Raw genomic sequence first — 18,213 nt, 5'->3', positions numbered from 1 at the left:
TGCCATGAGAGTCCTACAAGAAAATTCTTTGAGGATTCCTCAACCTGAGAGATTACTACAGAGGTAGAAGGGAAGTCTTCAGAGTGGAGGTGCAGTTAATGCTGGACCCCAATGGATGGGCAGGATACTAAAAAGGCTTTTTAAGCAAAGGAATAACAACGGTAATGGCAGTTCTTTCAGTAGGTGGTCCCAAAGATGGAGGCAGCCCAGCTGAGAACTATTCCGATATTACCCCAAATAGTCCATTTGGAGTGAAGCAGAATTGTGCAGAGGGGCACTTGAGCAGGAGAATATGGTTCTAGCTGGATCATAGAGAGCCAAAATGCCCAACCAGGGAATTCAGACTTGATTTAGCAGCTAGTGGGAAGCCGGTGGATGTTTTTGGACAGTAGGGAACATCAGAGTATATAAGAAAAATTAACCTGCAGGGAGATGTAACATGGAAGGGAGTGAGGGATAACTGAAGCTGGGGACGGCTGAGGGCAGCGTATCAGACTACCCCAAGCCAATGCAGGGCACTGGCCATGGGAGTGAAGATGAACAGACGGGCACCATAAAAGTGGGATGACAGGACTGGGGTTTGGAAAGGCGGGGGAGGAGTTGTAGAAATCTTGGTGACTGACCCAAGGATGTTTAAGGGGGAAAACATGTAAAGAATCAAATGAAATGGGAGCTGGTTTGTCTTGGCCTTTTTTTTTTTTTAATTCTGTCTATAATAAGCTGTTTGAATCTGGACAGGGTTTCTCAGCAGCCACATTTTGACATTTTTGGCCAGATGCTTCTTTGTGGGGCTGTTGTCCTGTCCGTTGTAGGATGTTGAGCTGCATCCCTAGCATCTACCCACCAGATGCCAGCAGCACCCCCCATAACTGTCACAACCACAGATGTCTCTAATTATTGCCAGATGCTCTGTGGGGAGCAAAATCACCCCTGGTTAAGAGCCACCAACCTAAACTGTTGACTGAAGAGTCTTACTATGGTACTCTTCAGCCTGTTGGCTTCAGAAATAATGGGTCTGTTTCATTCTTTTTAAGGTAAAGTCTTTTGAGAAGGACAGGCAAACAGAGAAACGTGTGCCGGAGTCTGATCTCGTGGACCACGTTGTACAGAAACTGAGGACCAAAGTCAGTGATGAGAGGACTACCAGGTAACGTAGTAAACAGAAGACCAGAAAACCAGCTGCAGCTGCCTACATAGAATTTTCATTCATTTACTTTAAGTGTCAGTTTGATCCTTTGGGGAGATAAAGACAGGTCAGGATAACTTTTTTTTTCCCCGAGGTAACTTTTAATGAACCATAGTACAGCTTCTGAATAACTCAATTATATAACTCCGTGTAAAACTAGTCATAACTTACTCTCAGCATTTGTCCTTCATAACACGTCAAAGATTATTTTATCATTTTGAAAAGCCTGAGGAACCACAGTCTAGCTGCCATTTATCTCATTTGGTCCGTTAATCAGTGAACTGCAGTAGTGTTTTGTCACTGGTTTCGAAAGATCTAATATTCTGGAAAATAATAATGTTCTGGGAAAAGTTCTCACTCATCATAGCAATGCAAATTGGTTCAACTGTCTGCATAGGAATTTAACAAAGTTAAAAGCCTTAAATCTAAAAAAAAAAAAAAAAAAAATCACCCAGCAATTCCACTCCAGGAATTTACAGTAAAATTATTCCAAAGGGATAGTACCAAGATGTCTATCAACACACATTGTTTATAACAGCAGTTCTCAAATATTTTGGTTTCAGAACCACTTCATACCCTTAAAAATATTTGAGGACCCCCTAAGAGCTTCGTTTATGTGGTTTATATCGATCAATATTTCTGTGTTGGAAACTAAAATGTAAACATTTTAAAAATACTTATTCTAAAATAACAATAATAAACTCATTACATGCAAACCTAAATAACAGTTTTAATGGAAATAACTATTTTCCAAAACAAAATAAATTTAGTAAGAAAGGTAGCATTGTTTTACATATTTGCAGATATTGTTGTTTTAATTTTTGTAATCTCTAATGCATAAGTAGAAAAACTACATTGTTTTATTCTTATTATTACTATTAGTCTTATATTGTCTATTTCTGCATTCAGTCTCTTATGATATACACCATGTAGTCTATGGAAAATTCCATTACACATTAATGAAAGGATACAAATAAAAGGATAATTAACATTAGGATTATTGTGAAAATACTTTTGACCTTGCAAATACCCTGTGAAAGGATCTCAGGGACCTCCAGGGTCTCTGGGAACCACACTTTGGGAACCTCACTTATATCACAGTAATTCAATGATAGAAGATTGCTCAAATTACAGTAAATACAGTGAAATACTGTGCAGCCTTTAAAAATTATTTTTCTAATAAAGCTGTTTATTATAAGGAAGGATGTCCACAAATAAGATATGATCCCATTTTTGTTGCAACCAAAATATATAGTTCATACACAGAAAAATGTCTGGAATGATGAACCAAATTTTTCATTTTTATAGTTATTTCTGATTAGTGGGATTACAAAGGATCATTTCCCTTGCTTTCTAAATTTTGTAAGTCTTTTATTTATGCTTAGGAAAAAAGTACTCTACTGAGGGACTTCCCTGGTGGTCCAGTGGTTGAGAATCCTCCTTGCAGTGCAGGGGACACTGGTTCAATCCCTGGTCAGGGAACTAAGAGCCTTCATGCCACAGGGCAACTAAGTCCATGTGCCACAACTACAGAGCCCACGTGCTCTGGAGCCTGCATGCTGCAACTAAGATCTAACACAGCCATAAATAAATAAAAATGTTTTAATACTTTTTTTGACTTACAGCAGTAATTCTTAATCCGGAGTTTTGCCCTTCAGGGGACATTTGGCAGTATTTGCAGACATTTTTGGTTGTGGTCTACTACTGTTATCTAGTAAACACCAGGATGGTGGTGGTTTAGTCACTAAGTCATGTTTGACTTGTGTGACCCCATGGACTGTAGCCAGGCTCCTGTATCCATGGGATTTGCCAGGCAAGATATATTGGAGTGAGTTGCCATTTTCTTCTCCAGGCGATCTCTTCCCAACCCAGGGATTGAACCTGGTCTCCTGCATTGCAGGTGGATACTTTACCAACTGAGCCACCAGGGAAGCCCAATAAACACCAGGGCTGCTGTTAAACATCCTATAGTGAAGAGGACTGACTCCCCACCTCCGCCCCAGCAAAGAATTATCTGACCCAAATGTCAGGCTGAGAAATCCTGGCTTATATAAAATAATGTTCTTGCTTGGATGCCTTCCCTGAACCTGGCCCCGCCCCCGCCCATCTCCACCTGGCTTGAATAAATTCACTGTCAGGCTTTTTCTAAGGGTATATATGTGTGTATTATATATATATAATGTTCTTGAAGCCTCTAGATATTAGGATTAAAAATCCAAATCAAAGGCAGAGCTTTAGAAAACAAAAAATAGTCAACAAATTAATAGCGACTATTAGTAATAGTACAGGCAGACATTATTAAGACACTTAACTGGCCAGATGGGATTTAGTTTTAGCAGGGAAGGGCTTAAAATCTTTCTTCCATGTGAATGATTATTTCCCTGTTTTCCCAAGATAGAGTGCTATTATGTCTCTCAAAGGCTATAAATTAATTCAGTCTTTGAAAGAACATCCATTCACAGCTTCTGAAAGAATCTCATTTACTAAGTGTTCTCTTGTGGGTGATCACCAAGGTTGCATCCATAATGAAGCTGGGGCATTGCTAATGTTTCCTTGTATTGTGAGGAGAGCAGAAAGAACACCCATTGTATTTCATTGAAATTAGTTTCTTATGTTGAGCCAGTATTCCAAACCCAGCTGAATAAATCAGAATGCTGTCTCTAAGAATGTTAATTTGAAGTGACATCCTTTATAATTTTTATTTGCTCTTAATCAAAAGCATAATTAAGTGAAAATTTTGTTTTCCTCCACTAATAACCAATATTTATTAAATATCAGTATATTTAATAGAAAGCCTCTAAGTGTAGCTCACTATAAATTATGTGTTGCTTTTGTCTTAGTGACTGTTTATTCTAATTGTTTTTGTTTGCTTGTTTTTAGAGAAGCTTCCGATAATCTTACAGTACAAAATCTGAAGGGATCATTTTCTAATGCTTCAGGTATAATTACTAATTGTAACTTAAACATAATAATGCTTGTGTGTGTGTACATGTTTGCTGTAAATACTTAGAACTGTGGCTAACTCACTGCATCAGTAATATCCTCTTAAAGTAACATATGTACAATTAGTTATACCAAAAAGAATTAATCCCTATGAAACTTACATTCTAGAAAATGATAAAAACCACTGGGAGTTTGGTGACCCTTCTGGTCCTGATATGTCTCTTATTTTTACAAGTGGTTTAATCTTTCTTTGATTCAGTTTATTATGTAGATCAAATGTGGATAAATTTTCCCCATATAGAAGATTGAAGAAAAGTATTTTGAAATGCCCTGGAGACACGCTGTACATTTGTTTTCATGAAAGCCAAGAGGAAACAGTGGTGATAGTTACACCTTTAGTTTTACTACATTTGTCAACCCAAGTGAAAAGGAAATGTCCCAGTGAAGTCCACGAGAAGACATTACTTGACTTTTAAGAGAATTAAATCTTTTGGGTTCATTTCTGTTAGCAGGCTTTCTGCCACCATCAGATTTCAAATACTTAGAGGAATTTAAAGAATTATAGTTTGGGAAATGTTAAGCTTGCCTTTTTTTTCCTTAGGTTCATGAGGGTTGACTCATATTGCCTCCCTATGCCTTTGTCACCTCCCACTGAAGGAGGGAAGGCTGGTGATCCAGACAGAAGTGTCAGAACTACTAGGGGATAATTGGGGTTCTGGGTTTATGGGCCAGTGCAGACAGTTGCAGAGACAAAAAACAAGGCTTAGACATAATCCAGTCCATAGACTCACCCCGAAGTGGATTCTAATCATCTCTGCCAGCTCTGTGGTGTGTAATAGAAAGTGGGACCAGATAAGGCCATAACTGCTAAAACTCTGTTTCAGGTTTGTTTGAAATCCATGGAGCAACGGTTGTTCCCATTGTGAGTGTGGTCGCCCCAGAAAAGCTGTCAGCCAGCACCCGAAGGCGGTATGAGACTCAGGTACATGGTCAGTGTCCTCGGCTTTCTAACATGAGCCGCAAAGGAGGAAGAAAACAAGAAAGGGAATGAAGGAACAGTTTCCTGGAAATGTTTTTCTTCCAATTCCTGAACTTGGTGACTTCTGAAAATTTCACCAACACAAAGCATCTCAGGTGCCAAGATTCTGCCCCGTTTGTCCTCCAAAGAGCCCTCAGTATACACTGTGGGCACCCGGAAGCAGCTGTTGTCAGAATTACTGAGTCCAAACAAAAAGTTCCTTATCCCATTTGGTTTTGTTGTACATAACAAAGCAGAAGAGATCCTCCACAAGACGTGTGGCAGGTTTCTCTCTGCATACATGTTTTTGGTATCTGTTATTTGCCTGATTCTGTGCTAAGTGCCAGGTAAAATGGAAAACATGTGACATGGCCACAGTCCTCAAAGACTTTATAACCTTAGAAGCATATATATGGTTGGAGAATAGAAAAAAATCAGTACTAGGATGCTGAATTAAGTATACTGAATGAGTGTTAGAGTATGCTACAGACATGGGGGAGAGAGAAAGATCAGTGTCTGTATGGATGATCAAGAAAGGCTTCGTGGAGGTGATCCCTGAAGGATTTCAGCAGGCAGAGAGGGAAGATGAGGGTGTTCCAAATAGAAGGGACAGAGGGAAGGACAGCGTAGAAAAGCTACTGAGCAGAGTTGGGACACTGGCCTCACTTGGGAGTAGGGTATGAGAGGGTAGCCATTACTTAGGAATGTAATTAGACTGAGACACAAAAGATCAAGTTACCTCATTTTGTTAGCTTTCCTGGCTGTTTCTCAGTGTTGGGTGGAAACTCACTTTTCATATCTACCATATTTCAGTTCCATGTTCTCAATGCTGTCACTGTCCCCTTCTTAAATTTAGCTTAATACTAAAATCTCCCTGCTTCCGCATGCGCTGTTTTACAGTACTGAGCTTTTATTACATGTCAGTTCAAAAGTATATAGAAATAAGTGGATTAGCAAACAAATGATCAAGGTAGGCTATAAAATCTCATTTTCCCTGAGGTCATAATACACTAGACACTCATCTTACTGAGGTGGATGAAGAGCAAGTCCTTATATAATATTTGGGATCCCTTTTAAAGGCTTTGGTTTGTCATCTGTGATTGTTTCCTAGAATAAGAACTGAAATGGCAAGAAAGATGGGTTGATTGGACAGGTTCTGAATTCTAACACACTTTCCTTCTTGTTAGGTACAAACCCGACTTCAGACCTCCCTTGCCAACTTACATCAGAAAAGCAGTGAAATTGAAATTTTGGCTGTAAGTCACTTTCTTTAACTTTCTGAGGATGGCTTTTGTCCACACTGTCAAATTTTTGCTCATTGTCAACAGAATTGGGATACAGGCCTGTTTCTCCTAGTTTCTTCCTCTGAAAGATTGGGAGGAGGGGGACTGAAAATGAAAATCATTTTTCTACATGTTTCAGGCTTCCCGGATAGTTCAGTTGGTAAAGACTTTGCCTGCAATGAAGACCCTGGTTTGATTCCTGGGTCTGGAAGATGCACTGGAGAAGGGATAGGCTACACACTCCAGTATTCTTGGGGTTCCCTTGTGGCTCAGCTGATAAAGAATCCGCCCGCAATGTAGGAGACCTGGGTTTGATCCTTGGGTTGGGAAGATCCCCTGGAGAAGGGGATGGCTACCCACTCCAATATCCTGGTCTGGAGAATTCCATGGACTGTACAGTCCCATGGGGTCGCAGAGTCGGACACGACTGAGCGACTTTCACTCTTTCACTTTGCAGGCCTTTGCAGGTAGTGCTGCCAAAGCTTTGCGGTGTGATGTGTTAGTTCTAAGTGCTGAGATCACATCACTGCCAAATTCAATAAGCAGCATAGAAGCATCCCATTCATGCTGCTCCATCCAAAGTGACTCCACAGTCACAAGTCAGTATGTGCTGCTTAGGATCCCTCACATGATGTACATTTTTGTGTATCAACAGGTGGATCTACCCAAAGAAACAATCTTACAGTTCCTGTCATTAGAGGTAAGCAAGATGAACTCTTCTGCACTAGTCTTTAAAATCCCAAAGTTTGCTGTTGATTTGCCAAAAGAAAGTTGAAAGTGGCATTATTTTCTTTATGATATGAGGTATTTTTCTAGCAGTCCCAGGAATTTAGGAGCATTGTTTCTTTTATGTGATATGTATTACTAAATCATACTTTGAGGGAATCACACTTTTTTTTTTTTTTTTTTACATTTCAGAGATGTTTTTAACAAACACGTAGGGTTTTTACTGTGTGTCGAGCTCTAGCAGGCCTTGTTCTAAGCACTTTAGGAATATTAACTCGTTTAATCATAACAACCCCAAGGGATACATACCGTTACCTTTTTACAGATCCTTATTTTACATTTTATGGAGAATAGAAGCAGAGAGGTTAAACATCTTACTCAAAGTCACCCAACTAGGGAGTTGCAGAGCCAGGATTTGAACCTAGGCAGAGCAGTGGAATCTACATTCTCGCCCACTATACTATGCTGCTTCAAACAAACCTTCATTCCAAATAGGGAAGCTCATTTGCAGAACTAAAACTATATGGAAGATCTTTCTGTAAAAATTGAATGTAGGTCCTTTTTTATATGCTTTTTTTCAAAATAGGTACATACCTTTATTATCAAATAGCCTAACTGAACTTTTTTAAAAATTTAATATATACCTTTGCTATAAGAATATTTAACTGTAAGAATAACTACATGTGATTTTTGCAGCATATCTAACCAAAGAATACTGTTGTCTATCCAGAGTATTTAGTCAGATTAAGTTAGATGAAAAATGAACTTTGCCCCAGAACTGACATTTCATGCTATATTTTAAGGTTATTCTCCATTTATATAAAATATTGATTATATTCCTTGTGCTGTACAATATATCCTGTAGCTTCTCTTATAAGCTAACTCCCCCCTTCCCTGTCCTCCATCCCCACTGGTATTCTCCTGTCTGGTAAATAAGCATATAGCACAATACTGGTGATTTACTGCTTCATGCGCCACTCAAACGGGTGCACATCATCTCACCTAAAGTCAACAGTTGGCAGAAATAACTGGGGTAGTCACGTTAACACACTGGGGCTGCAGCATTCTTAGGCAGGATCTAGTAAGCTAGTTTTATAAAGAAATTCAGTTCTTCAGAGGAAGAACCCTCACAGTCTCCCCACTAGTTCTTTCCCCCTGTAACTGATCTCTTCAGTGTTACTTAGAGAGGGGATGGCATTGACACCTCATTAGTGACCCAGGAAAAGCCAATTAATAAACCCTAGTACCTGTTGTGTTAAGTCTTATCTATATTTTTTCCTAGTGGGATGCTGATGAACAGGCATTTAACACAACTGTGAAGCAGCTGCTGTCACGCCTGCCAAAGCAAAGATACCTCAAATTAGTCTGTGATGAGATTTATAACATCAAAGTAGAAAAAAAGTAAGTTATCACTAAGGCATTGCAGGTTTCAGTATAGGTTAAAAGTCAAGCTGGGGGGGATTGGGGGCGGGCATTGTTTGTTTTTAGGAGTTTTTCCCCCAAGAAGGGGTTTTAGAGTGACAAATATGTTATTGTCTTGTTGAGGTTAGATGACTAATAAATTGCTATGTTAGAACTGCAGTTAGTGACCAGTAAATACATGTCAGGACTGTGAATCACAGTCATGCTCTTATCAATAACACGGTGATCTCAGTAGCAGCTATCCCAGTTATCATTTTAATCACCCAGGTAACTCCTATGTTTTATGTCCCCTTGTCAGAATGCCAGTTGTTCATGTTTTCAAACACTAAAATGTTTTTAGTGACTAGCCTTCCATCTTGTTTTTGATTACACAGAACTCCTACAGTTAAGTGTTCTAAAAATAAAGTATCAGCCGCGTTCTTTACCCATTATACTGATCCTGTCTTCTCCCTCCTCTTGCAGGGTGTCTGTGCTCTTCCTGTACAGCTACAGAGATGACTACTACAGAATCTTATTTTAATCCTAAAGAGCTATCATTGCATTGTTCAAACAGACAGGAGCTTATACTACAAAACATTGTACATTCATTGTAATTTTAAATTAGCTTTACATTCTAAGCTGTCCTACAAAGCTGAGCTTTGTAGGTTTTTCCTGTGTAATATATTATAAATTTATCTTTTGAATAAATGTTTTCATATATCTGTTGCTTTTTAATTGCAAATCTATTAACACTACAGGGTTTATGGAGCTAGAACACAAGAAAACAGCTTTGTTCTTCTCTTAGCCCTGTATACTAAGCACATGAAAATGTCCCAAGTAAAGGGCATAAAGAAATCAAATATCATCATTAACTTGGAATCTTTATTCTTGATGATTCTCTAATAAGCTTATCCTTAGTCTGGTTAAGCAAACTCTTATTTGGTTATGAAACTCATTCAGATTTGCTAAAGGAGCTAAGATGATAAAATTATACAGCCAGCTGGGAAACCCATGAAATAACACAACTTTTAATAAAATTGTCAGGTTTCAGTTCCAGTAAACCAAAAGACAGGGCCTCAAGCCTATTCATAATCACATCATTCCAGAACGAGAAGCTGTGGCCAGAAACTTTTTATGGGGTAGGAAAAAGAATAAAAGTTGGTCAGTGCTGATAAATACAGGTTAAATAATACACTGCTCTTTACAGATGGCTACAGAGTCTGTAAACTATTATCCAGGAATATACAACCGTCCAACACAAACCACTTAGCCAGATCTAAGATAAACTGGCTCCTTGGAACTACCCTGTAAACACTGCAGCCCTTCTTCCATCCAAAAATGACCCTAAACTCACATGAAAACAGTCATTATAAGGGAATCAGAAACTCAGCTTTGTGGCCAAAAATAAAAACCAAAGGAAAAACAGCAATTCAGTGGTTAGTTGGTGAAAGCGGGAGAGCTGGTGCCCTTCACTGCGCTGCTTTGCTCTTCTTACTCTTGCTCTTTTTGTCCCTCTTCTTCAGCCCATCCATGTTAGCTCGCAATAGGTTTGAATAAGCCTAAAAGACACAGAGCGTGACCTTAGTGCGAAGAGTTGCAAATTGGTGGAGCATCTGCCCTACTTCGTAATGGATTTAGGGTTGTCAAAATCAGAAAGCCTAACTGATAAAGTATAGAATACTATGGGACACCTGTATCCTAAGGAATCTGGTGTAAGGCAAACACCCTCACATGATAGCAGCTTCTGCAACACCCACTAGTGAGTTGCACGTGTTTTACTTTTTTTTAAGCAAAAATGGAAGACTGCAGGTGACTTACATAAGTGTACTGTAAGTACAGCATATATGAAGCCTAAGACGACAAAATTTAGCTAAAAAGACAATGTCAGTGTTGAAGTAAAATTCGTAGCTTGGCAGCTTTTACTTGTAAACTATTGGTAAAACACAGCATCACAGGACAGCAGTGAACTTAAATCACAATCTTAACCCAACCCAGTGTTAAACATTAGGCTGACTCTTGCCTCAAGAAATGGGACACAAAGAACACCAGAAACTCACCATCTGAAACTTATTCACTTCTTTGGAGCTCACCTGGAAAATAAGGGGGAAAAGATCACCCCTGTTACCACAAAAAAAATCATCTGCCTCACCCAGTAAAACTCAAAAGCCTCACGAAGACATCCTAATCTTTAAAAATATTTCCTCCCTACTGCATGAATGAGAAACCTATTTTTCTACTAAAAGCTATTTTTCTACTCCACTTTCCTCTGCCTGAGGAACAAGTAAAGTAGCTCTGCACTTTGAGAATTGTACCAAGATGGGAAACATGGGCTGCTTAAGAAGCTATGCTTCTCGCCTCTGTTGAAATCTCTTAAAACACATTGTACTGACTTTTTCTAAGGAGTCTAAGAGATGTCAAAGAACTTAATCTTTTGTGCAAGATACATTTAAATTACACCCTCCCCATCTTATTTTAAACCTACCTTCCATTAATTCAGGCCCATGTAAGCAAACTGCAAGCTACCACAAGAGAAATTTTATGTCTAAAGATTCCTTAGTTTTCCAACTTTATTTCTTTTAAGCCACATAAATGCTTTACTGTAAAAATCTCAAGATAACTGGTAATAGAAGATTAATCAACTAATTATCGCCCACATTTTCGTGAATATCCTATACTGATAGGATAGGATAGAGGGCACCCTGGTTCTGCCCCAGTAGAATAAATAAGTATTCATTTGATCCAAGGAGCCTTCTTGCTTTGCCATATTCAACTTCCACTTTGAAAGGGAAAGCTAGAACTCTTACTCAATGAGCCATATGCTCAGTAGTGTCTGACTCTTTGCAAACCCCATGGACTGTAGCATGCCAGGCGACATACTCAAATTCAAAGCCTGATATAATACATGCTTCCTACCTGAACCACAACGATAAAGGAATAATCAGCTTAAAAGTAAAAAGCATCTGGTACCGAGAAACTGTTCACTGAAGCCCAAGCACAGTAAGGGAATAAGGAATCAAATATGCCAGCTGCTCCTTACAGTACTACTCTGAGTAAGGACCGATAAGCTAATATTTTTTTCTAACAAGTGTTTGACTTCTACCGCCTTCATTTTAATTTTGCTCTTGGGCTTTCTACTACCAAGGTAATAAAAGAAGATCTTGATTTCAAAACAGCTGGGGAACTACACACTAGGCTTTATTTAGTAACTTACAAAGAAAAAAAAAACCCACAAAACCTGGTACAGATATAACCCATCCTCAGTTAAGTTCAAGTCTTTAAACTCCAAAACAGGAGTATTAGGAATCCAACTTACCACAGTGCTGATCTTCTTTTTCCCATCAGTAGCTCTTAACAGACATTTGTTGTCTGAGGGCTCAAAGCCCTCCACAGAACCCTTCCTTGGAATGGGTTTAGTTCGGCCATCATCTGCATGAAAAATATATCCTGGTGAACACAGTCACAGACTTAACAGGTTGACAAAAAGTTAATAAATCGGGAAGGGATACAAAGAGGATACCTAATCCACCTCCACTGATCTAGTTCTGTTAGCCACATTATCTGCTATCATAGATGGCTTGGCCACATCTTGGGAACCTACCTCCTACTCCCAAGATGGTAACACTGTAATATCAAAGCACATTAAATCTCACTAATCATGGCGCGGCTTGGAATCCTTGACAACAAGGACAGCCCTGACATGACTGGGGCCCACTAGAACCGGAACTGACTTAGGTGGCTAAGTGCTGGGGGCCGCACCAGCCCCAATCCCTAATACTCTGGCCCCTCAGCTCTGAATGGGCCCAGTATAAAGTGGAGGAAGGTAGGGGAAGCAGAGGATGCCCAGCAGTAAGATTTTGCCTGAGGCTCCCAGTCTCTGGGCACCCGGGCCGGGGTCTCGCTCGGCCTCCCAGCCCCCTTCCGAAGGCCTTGCCGCGTCCACAGCTGCTTACACTTCTTCAGGGTGATGAACACGCTGCCCGACAACCGGCACTTCTGGAAGAGCCTAGTCAGCTCCGTCAGGAACTGGAACACAACAAGCCCGGCCCCGTTAGGCAACCACAAACCCCCTTCCCGCCTCGTCAAGTCCCTGTCCCTCCCGAAGAACGAGACAGAGGTCCCGAGCTAAGCCCCAAACAGCATCGGTCCCTCAGCCGGCCAGCTCTGGCTATACCTGTTCACTCTCCAGCAGCACCATCCTGGCGCTGCTGGCTCCGCTCCGTCAGCACAAGCCCCAAGCCGCTGGAGCCGGAAGTTTCTCCCAGCCTGGGCGGGACTTCCGCTGTTAGGTTTCTTGTCTCTTTCACCCAATCCCTGCTTCTACCGTTTCTCCGCCCCACCCACCTCTCGCCCGCGCTCAGGGACGCCCCCTTCTGTTCCGGGAGAGCGACGACCCGGAGGGCCTTTGGAGTGTGCCAGATTTCACAGACAAGCAATACCCTCATCCAGGCAGCGGATGGGAGTAACAGCGCGGAAGGATTTGATGGAAACCTATAGTTGTAGCTTAGCTGGTAGAGAATCCGCCTGCATTGCGTGAGACCTGGATTCGATCCCTGGGTTGGGAAGATCCCATGGCGAAGGGAAAAGCTACCCACTCCAGTATTCTAGCCTGGAGAATTCCATGGGCAAGTCCATGGGGTCGCAAAGGGTCGGACACCACAGAGCGACTTTCACTTTATAGCTGTGTACATTCAGCTGTGTGTTGGGCAAGTTACCTAACAGTTCGGTGCTTAAGTTTCCTCAACCTATAATAATAGCATCCACTTCACAGTGTGGCTTTGAAGAGTAAATGAGCTAATATTAAACACAACAGTGCGCGGCTCATAGAGCCTGCTCAATAAACGTTAGCTCTTGTCGTTTTTATCATTGCCATTGTATTACGTTCCCAAGGGGGTCCTCTGAACTTTTCCTCTTCTCTGACCAGGCTCGGTGGCCCCAGCTCTAGCAGGAAGGCCCGGAGCCAGGTCTTAGTTTCGCCTCAGTTCAGTCAGGAGACCTGGGGTCTATGTCCAGCCCTGCTGTTGCCAACTTGAACCTTCAGTTCAGTTCAGTCGCTCAGTCGTGTCCAACTCTTTGCGACCCTATGAATCGCAGCACGCCAGGCCTCCCTGTCCATCACCAACTCCTGGAGTTCACTCAGACTCAGGTCCATCGAGTCAGTGATGCCATCCAGTCATCTCATCCTCTGTCGTCCCCTTCTCCTCCTGCCCCCAATCCCTCCCAGCATCAGAGTCTTTTCCAATGAGTCAACTCTTTGCATTAGGTGGCCAAAGTATTGAAGTTTCAGCTTTAGCATCATTCCTTCCAAAGAAATCCCAGAGCTGATCTCCCTCAGAATGGACTGGTTGGATCTCCTTGCAGTCCAAGGCACTCTCAACAGTCTTCTCCAACACCACAGTTCAAAAGCATCAGTTCTTCGGCGCTGAGCCTTCTTCACAGTCCAACTCTCACATCCATACATGACCACAGGAAAAACCATAGCCTTGACTAGACGGAGCTTTGTTGGCAAAGTAATGTCTCTGCTTTTGAATATGCTATCTAGGTTGGACATCTTTCCTTCCAAGGAGTAAGCGTCTTTTAATTTCATGGCTGCAGTCACCATCTGCAGTGATTTTGGAGCCCCCAAAAATAGTCTGACACTGTTTCCACTGTTTCCCCATCTATTTCCCATGAAGTGATGGGACCAGATGCCATGATCTTCGTTTCCTGAATGTTGAGCTTTAAGCCAACTTTTTCACTCTCCACTTTCACTTTCATCAAGAGGCTTTTGAGTTCCTCTTCACTTTCTGCCATAAGGGTGGTGTCATCTGCATATGAGATAATTGATATTTCTCCCAGCAATCTTGATTCCAGCTTGTGTTTCTTCCAGTCCAGCGTTTCTCATGATGTACTCTGCATAGAAGTTAAATAAGCAGGGTGACAATATACAGTCTTAACGTACTCCTTTTCCTATTTGGAACCAGTCTGTTGTTCCATGTCCAGTTCTAACTGTTGCTTCCTGACCTGGATATAGATTTCTGAAGAGGCAGGTCAGGTGGTCTGGTATTCCCATCTCTTTCAGAATTTCCCACAGTTTATTGTGATCCACACAGTCAAAGGCTTTGGCATAGTCAAGAAAGCAGAAATACATGTTTTTCTGGAACTCTCTTGCTTACTTGAACCTTAAGCCCTTGATAAAGTCAAGTATGAAATCATGCAGTGGGTTTTCACTGAGGGTATCTTAGCCTGTGCCAAGCACTGTGGTTGGAGTTGGAGCTACTGCAGGATAAAAGACAAATTCCTGGTTTCCTGAAACTTGGGTTAAAGGAGAAGGAAGGAAATAAACAATAAAAAAGAAGTATAGCTTCAGATAATGACGGCTATGAAGACAACTAAACAGGATGATTCAATACTGATAAAGGTTGGAGTCAGGGAAATCTCTCTGAGGAGAATTTTGAGCTTAAAACTAAAGGGACCAGCCATTCAAAAATCTACAAAGACCCCAAAGGGGAAACAAGTTGCCATGTGTTCATAAGGCTTGGAGTGTGGGGGTGGAGTGGATGTGGAAGGAGGGGTGAAGGAATATGGAGAACTGGGAGAGGTAGCCACTGACCAACTCATATAGGGCCTGTGGTTACGACAAATTTGGATTTTGTTCCAAATACAAAGAAAAGTTTCTTGTTAAGGTAGTTTTAAACAGAACAGTGATAGTCTGTTTTACATTTTTTAAAGATCTTTCGTCTGTGGTGTAGAGAAGCTACTGTGGAGACAAAGCAGGAAATAGGAAGACCAATTAGACAGTTGCATTAGCTTCCTGTTGCTGCATAACAAATCTGCGCAAACAGTGTTTTACAGGTCTGGAGGTCAGAAGTTTAAAATCAATGTGTCTGCAGGACTACCATTCCATCTGGAAGCTTCAGGGGGAAAATCTCTTTCCTTGCCCTTCTAGAAGCCACTTGCATTCCTTGGCCCATGGCATCCCTTCATCATTTCATTATAACCCCTTATTTCCATTGTCACATCTCCTACTACTAACTTTGATCCTTTGCCTCCCTTTTATAAAGACCCTGTGGTTATATTAGGCCGTCCTAGATAACCCAGGATAATCTCCCCATGTCAAGAGATCTTTAATTTAATCACAAAGTCCTTTAAACATGTAAGATAACATATTCACAAGTTCCAGGTATTGGGACATAAATAACTTGGGGGAGCGATGGGGGTGACCCCAGAGGTTATTACAAAACTCTAGGTGCTTGCAACATTTGCAATCAGATTAGTGTATACTTCAAAAGTAGAGTCAATAGGACTCATACACAATTGGCTGTGAACATTAAGAAGAAAAGAGGAATCAAGGATGACATAGGCTTTTGATTTGAGCAACTGGGTGATGGTGATGCCATTTACTAAGACAGGAAAAACTTGAGAGGTAAAAAGTTTTGTGAGAAGAAGAAAGGGGTTATTTTGGTCTCGTAATATCTGAGATTCCTATTACATATCCAAGTGGAACTATTAAGTAAGCAGCTACATACACAAGTTTCAAGTTCAGTGAAAAGGTAAAAGTTATAACTGAAAACTGGGAAGGCATCTTCATAGGCCCATGTTACTAGAACAGTTTGGTGAAAACCCCTCCTATAAAGCTGCCAGCACAAGACCAGTCTGCAATGACCACCACTATAAATAGCCTCTAAAGATCCCCGGGCCTTGCTGTCACTAGCTCAGAAATCAGAGTCCTGATTATAAGCACCAGATTGGCCAATTATAGATTATATGCTTGAGCCCAGGCTTCCCTGCTGGCTCAGTGGTAAAGAACCCACCTGCCAATGCAGGGGACTTGGGTTCAACCCCTGTGTCTGGAAGATCCCCAAGAGAAGGAGATGGCAACTTACTCAAAGTATTTTTGCCTGGGAAATCCCATGGACACAAGAGCTTGGCACCCTACAGTCCTTGGGGTCACAAAAGAGCTGGACATGACCTAGCAACTAAACAACAACCATGCTTGAGCCCTAGTTCTGGGGTGGATGAGGGAGTGACTCTCTGACCCTTTTATCTTCCTTGTCTTTCACCAAGACCCACACAATGGAGGATTACAAATAGGTTCAGATCCTGCAGAACTGAAAGCCAGCATATATCTGCTACACAAGGTCTTCACGGTGCTGGACATTTGGAAGAAACTGTGAAATCATCAGAGACTGAACGTATTTAAGATGTGTTGTAGACTGCCAGGGAATGTGAGGGCTGACTTGATATTTATGGTCATGAATTTAAGTGAAACTAGTTACAGACTTGTGTGATCCAAAGGTTGGCCTAAGTGCTGACCCTTGTGCTCTGACCCTCTATTATTTATTGAACACTGAGAAATGTTTTTAGAGGTACGGGCTTTGTGTTGGTGACACCAGGGTGAAGGAAAGAGCCTAGAGGCCATGATTCATCTGGGGTCTTGTCGGGATTAGCCATCAAGGTGGAACATCTCACTGCTTCCCAACTCTTTGTGACCCCATGGACCACAGCATGCCAGGCCTCCCTGTCCATCACCAACTCCCAGAGTTTACTCAAACTCATGTCCATTGACCCTTCAGCTTGCTCTAAAATAGTAAACATGGATACTTACATTTAAATTAATATCAGGCATTGGCAGTCCAATGGTTAGGACTGAGTGCTTTCACTGCTGTGGGCCCAGGTTCAATCCCTGGTCAGGGATCCAAGATCCCACAAGCTCATGTGGTTCAGCCAAAAAAAAATATCTTAATGAAAGAAAAAATTCAGTTCTTTAGTTTCACTAGCCACATTTCAAGGACTCAATATCCCCATGTAGCTTGGATAGTGCAGGTATAAATTAGCATTTCCATTAGCACAGATTCTATCAGACAGCACTGCTGTGGATAACACTGAGGCTGGCATGCAATGAATGCTCAGTGAAGAGTAATAAGCAGTGCTATGATTTATAGCCCAGCCACCTTCCTATCCAGGCTTCCTAGGTGGCACAGTGGTAAAGGATCTGCCTGCCAATGCAGGAGATACAGGAGACTAGGGTTCAATCCCTGGGTTGGGAAGATTCCCTGGAGGAGGAAATGGCAACCCACTCCAGGATTGTTGCCTGGAAAATTCCATGGACAGGGAAGTTGGCAGGCTGTAGTCCATGGGGTCACAAAGAGTCAGACATGACTGAGCACACACACACAGGCACCTTCCATCATTTGGATACCACCATCTTGATTTCTGCCATTATCCAATTACCACCTGCATTATTAGTTAACACTTTTAAGTTGACTCATTTTATGCATATTGTTTAATATCACTATCATAAAACTACCATGCGGTCCAACAGTCCTTCTACTGGGCAAATACTCTGAGAGAACCATAATGTATGACTCAGGAATATACACATACCACAGTGTACACTGCAGCACTATTTACAATAGCTAGGACACTATTTACAACAGCTAGATGTCCATCAACAGATGAACAGATTAAAAAATCAGTGGTACATACATATGATGGAATACTACTCAGTCATTAAAAGGGATGCATTTGAGTCCGTTCTAAAGAGGTGGATGAACCTAGAGCCTATTATACAGAGTGAAGTAAGTCAGAAAGAGAAAAACAAAATTGAATATTAATGAATATATATGGAATCTAGAAACATGATACTGATGAACCTATTTTCAGGGGAGCAATAGAGA

General features: G+C 41.3%; 2 protein-coding genes across 3 annotated transcripts in view; one reads left to right on the top strand and one right to left on the bottom strand.

The window, feature by feature from the left end:
- The window catches only part of EIF2AK4 (eukaryotic translation initiation factor 2 alpha kinase 4), a 97,903-nt gene extending 88,626 nt beyond the window's left edge, over window positions 1-9,277 (top strand). For both annotated transcript variants that reach the window (XM_005888933.2, XM_070378246.1), the window contains exons 33-39: window positions 1,035-1,147; window positions 4,067-4,125; window positions 5,014-5,111; window positions 6,335-6,403; window positions 7,086-7,130; window positions 8,439-8,557; window positions 9,041-9,277. In XM_005888933.2, coding sequence (XP_005888995.1) covers window positions 1,035-1,147; window positions 4,067-4,125; window positions 5,014-5,111; window positions 6,335-6,403; window positions 7,086-7,130; window positions 8,439-8,557; window positions 9,041-9,098 — 561 coding nt within the window. In that variant the 3' untranslated portion in view covers window positions 9,099-9,277. The remainder of the gene's footprint in view (window positions 1-1,034; window positions 1,148-4,066; window positions 4,126-5,013; window positions 5,112-6,334; window positions 6,404-7,085; window positions 7,131-8,438; window positions 8,558-9,040) is intronic.
- Window positions 9,278-9,569: 292 nt separating this feature from the next.
- On the bottom strand, window positions 9,570-12,861 carry SRP14 (signal recognition particle 14). The gene is made up of 5 exons (XM_005888932.3): window positions 12,729-12,861; window positions 12,508-12,580; window positions 11,871-11,983; window positions 10,615-10,647; window positions 9,570-10,116 (listed from the first exon to the last, which is right to left on the bottom strand). The coding sequence occupies exons 1-5, from the start codon at window positions 12,750-12,752 to the stop codon at window positions 10,027-10,029; spliced, it is 333 nt and encodes a 110-aa protein (XP_005888994.1). The 5' UTR covers window positions 12,753-12,861; the 3' UTR covers window positions 9,570-10,026.
- Between the last annotated feature and the right edge of the window lie 5,352 nt (window positions 12,862-18,213).

The sequence above is a fragment of the Bos mutus genome, chromosome 10, assembly GCF_027580195.1.
Source record: "Bos mutus isolate GX-2022 chromosome 10, NWIPB_WYAK_1.1, whole genome shotgun sequence".
In the NCBI taxonomy this organism is placed as follows: Eukaryota; Metazoa; Chordata; class Mammalia; order Artiodactyla; family Bovidae; genus Bos; species Bos mutus.
The sequence above is the reverse complement of the archived record's forward strand: the minus strand, read 5'-3'. Positions and strand labels throughout refer to the sequence as shown.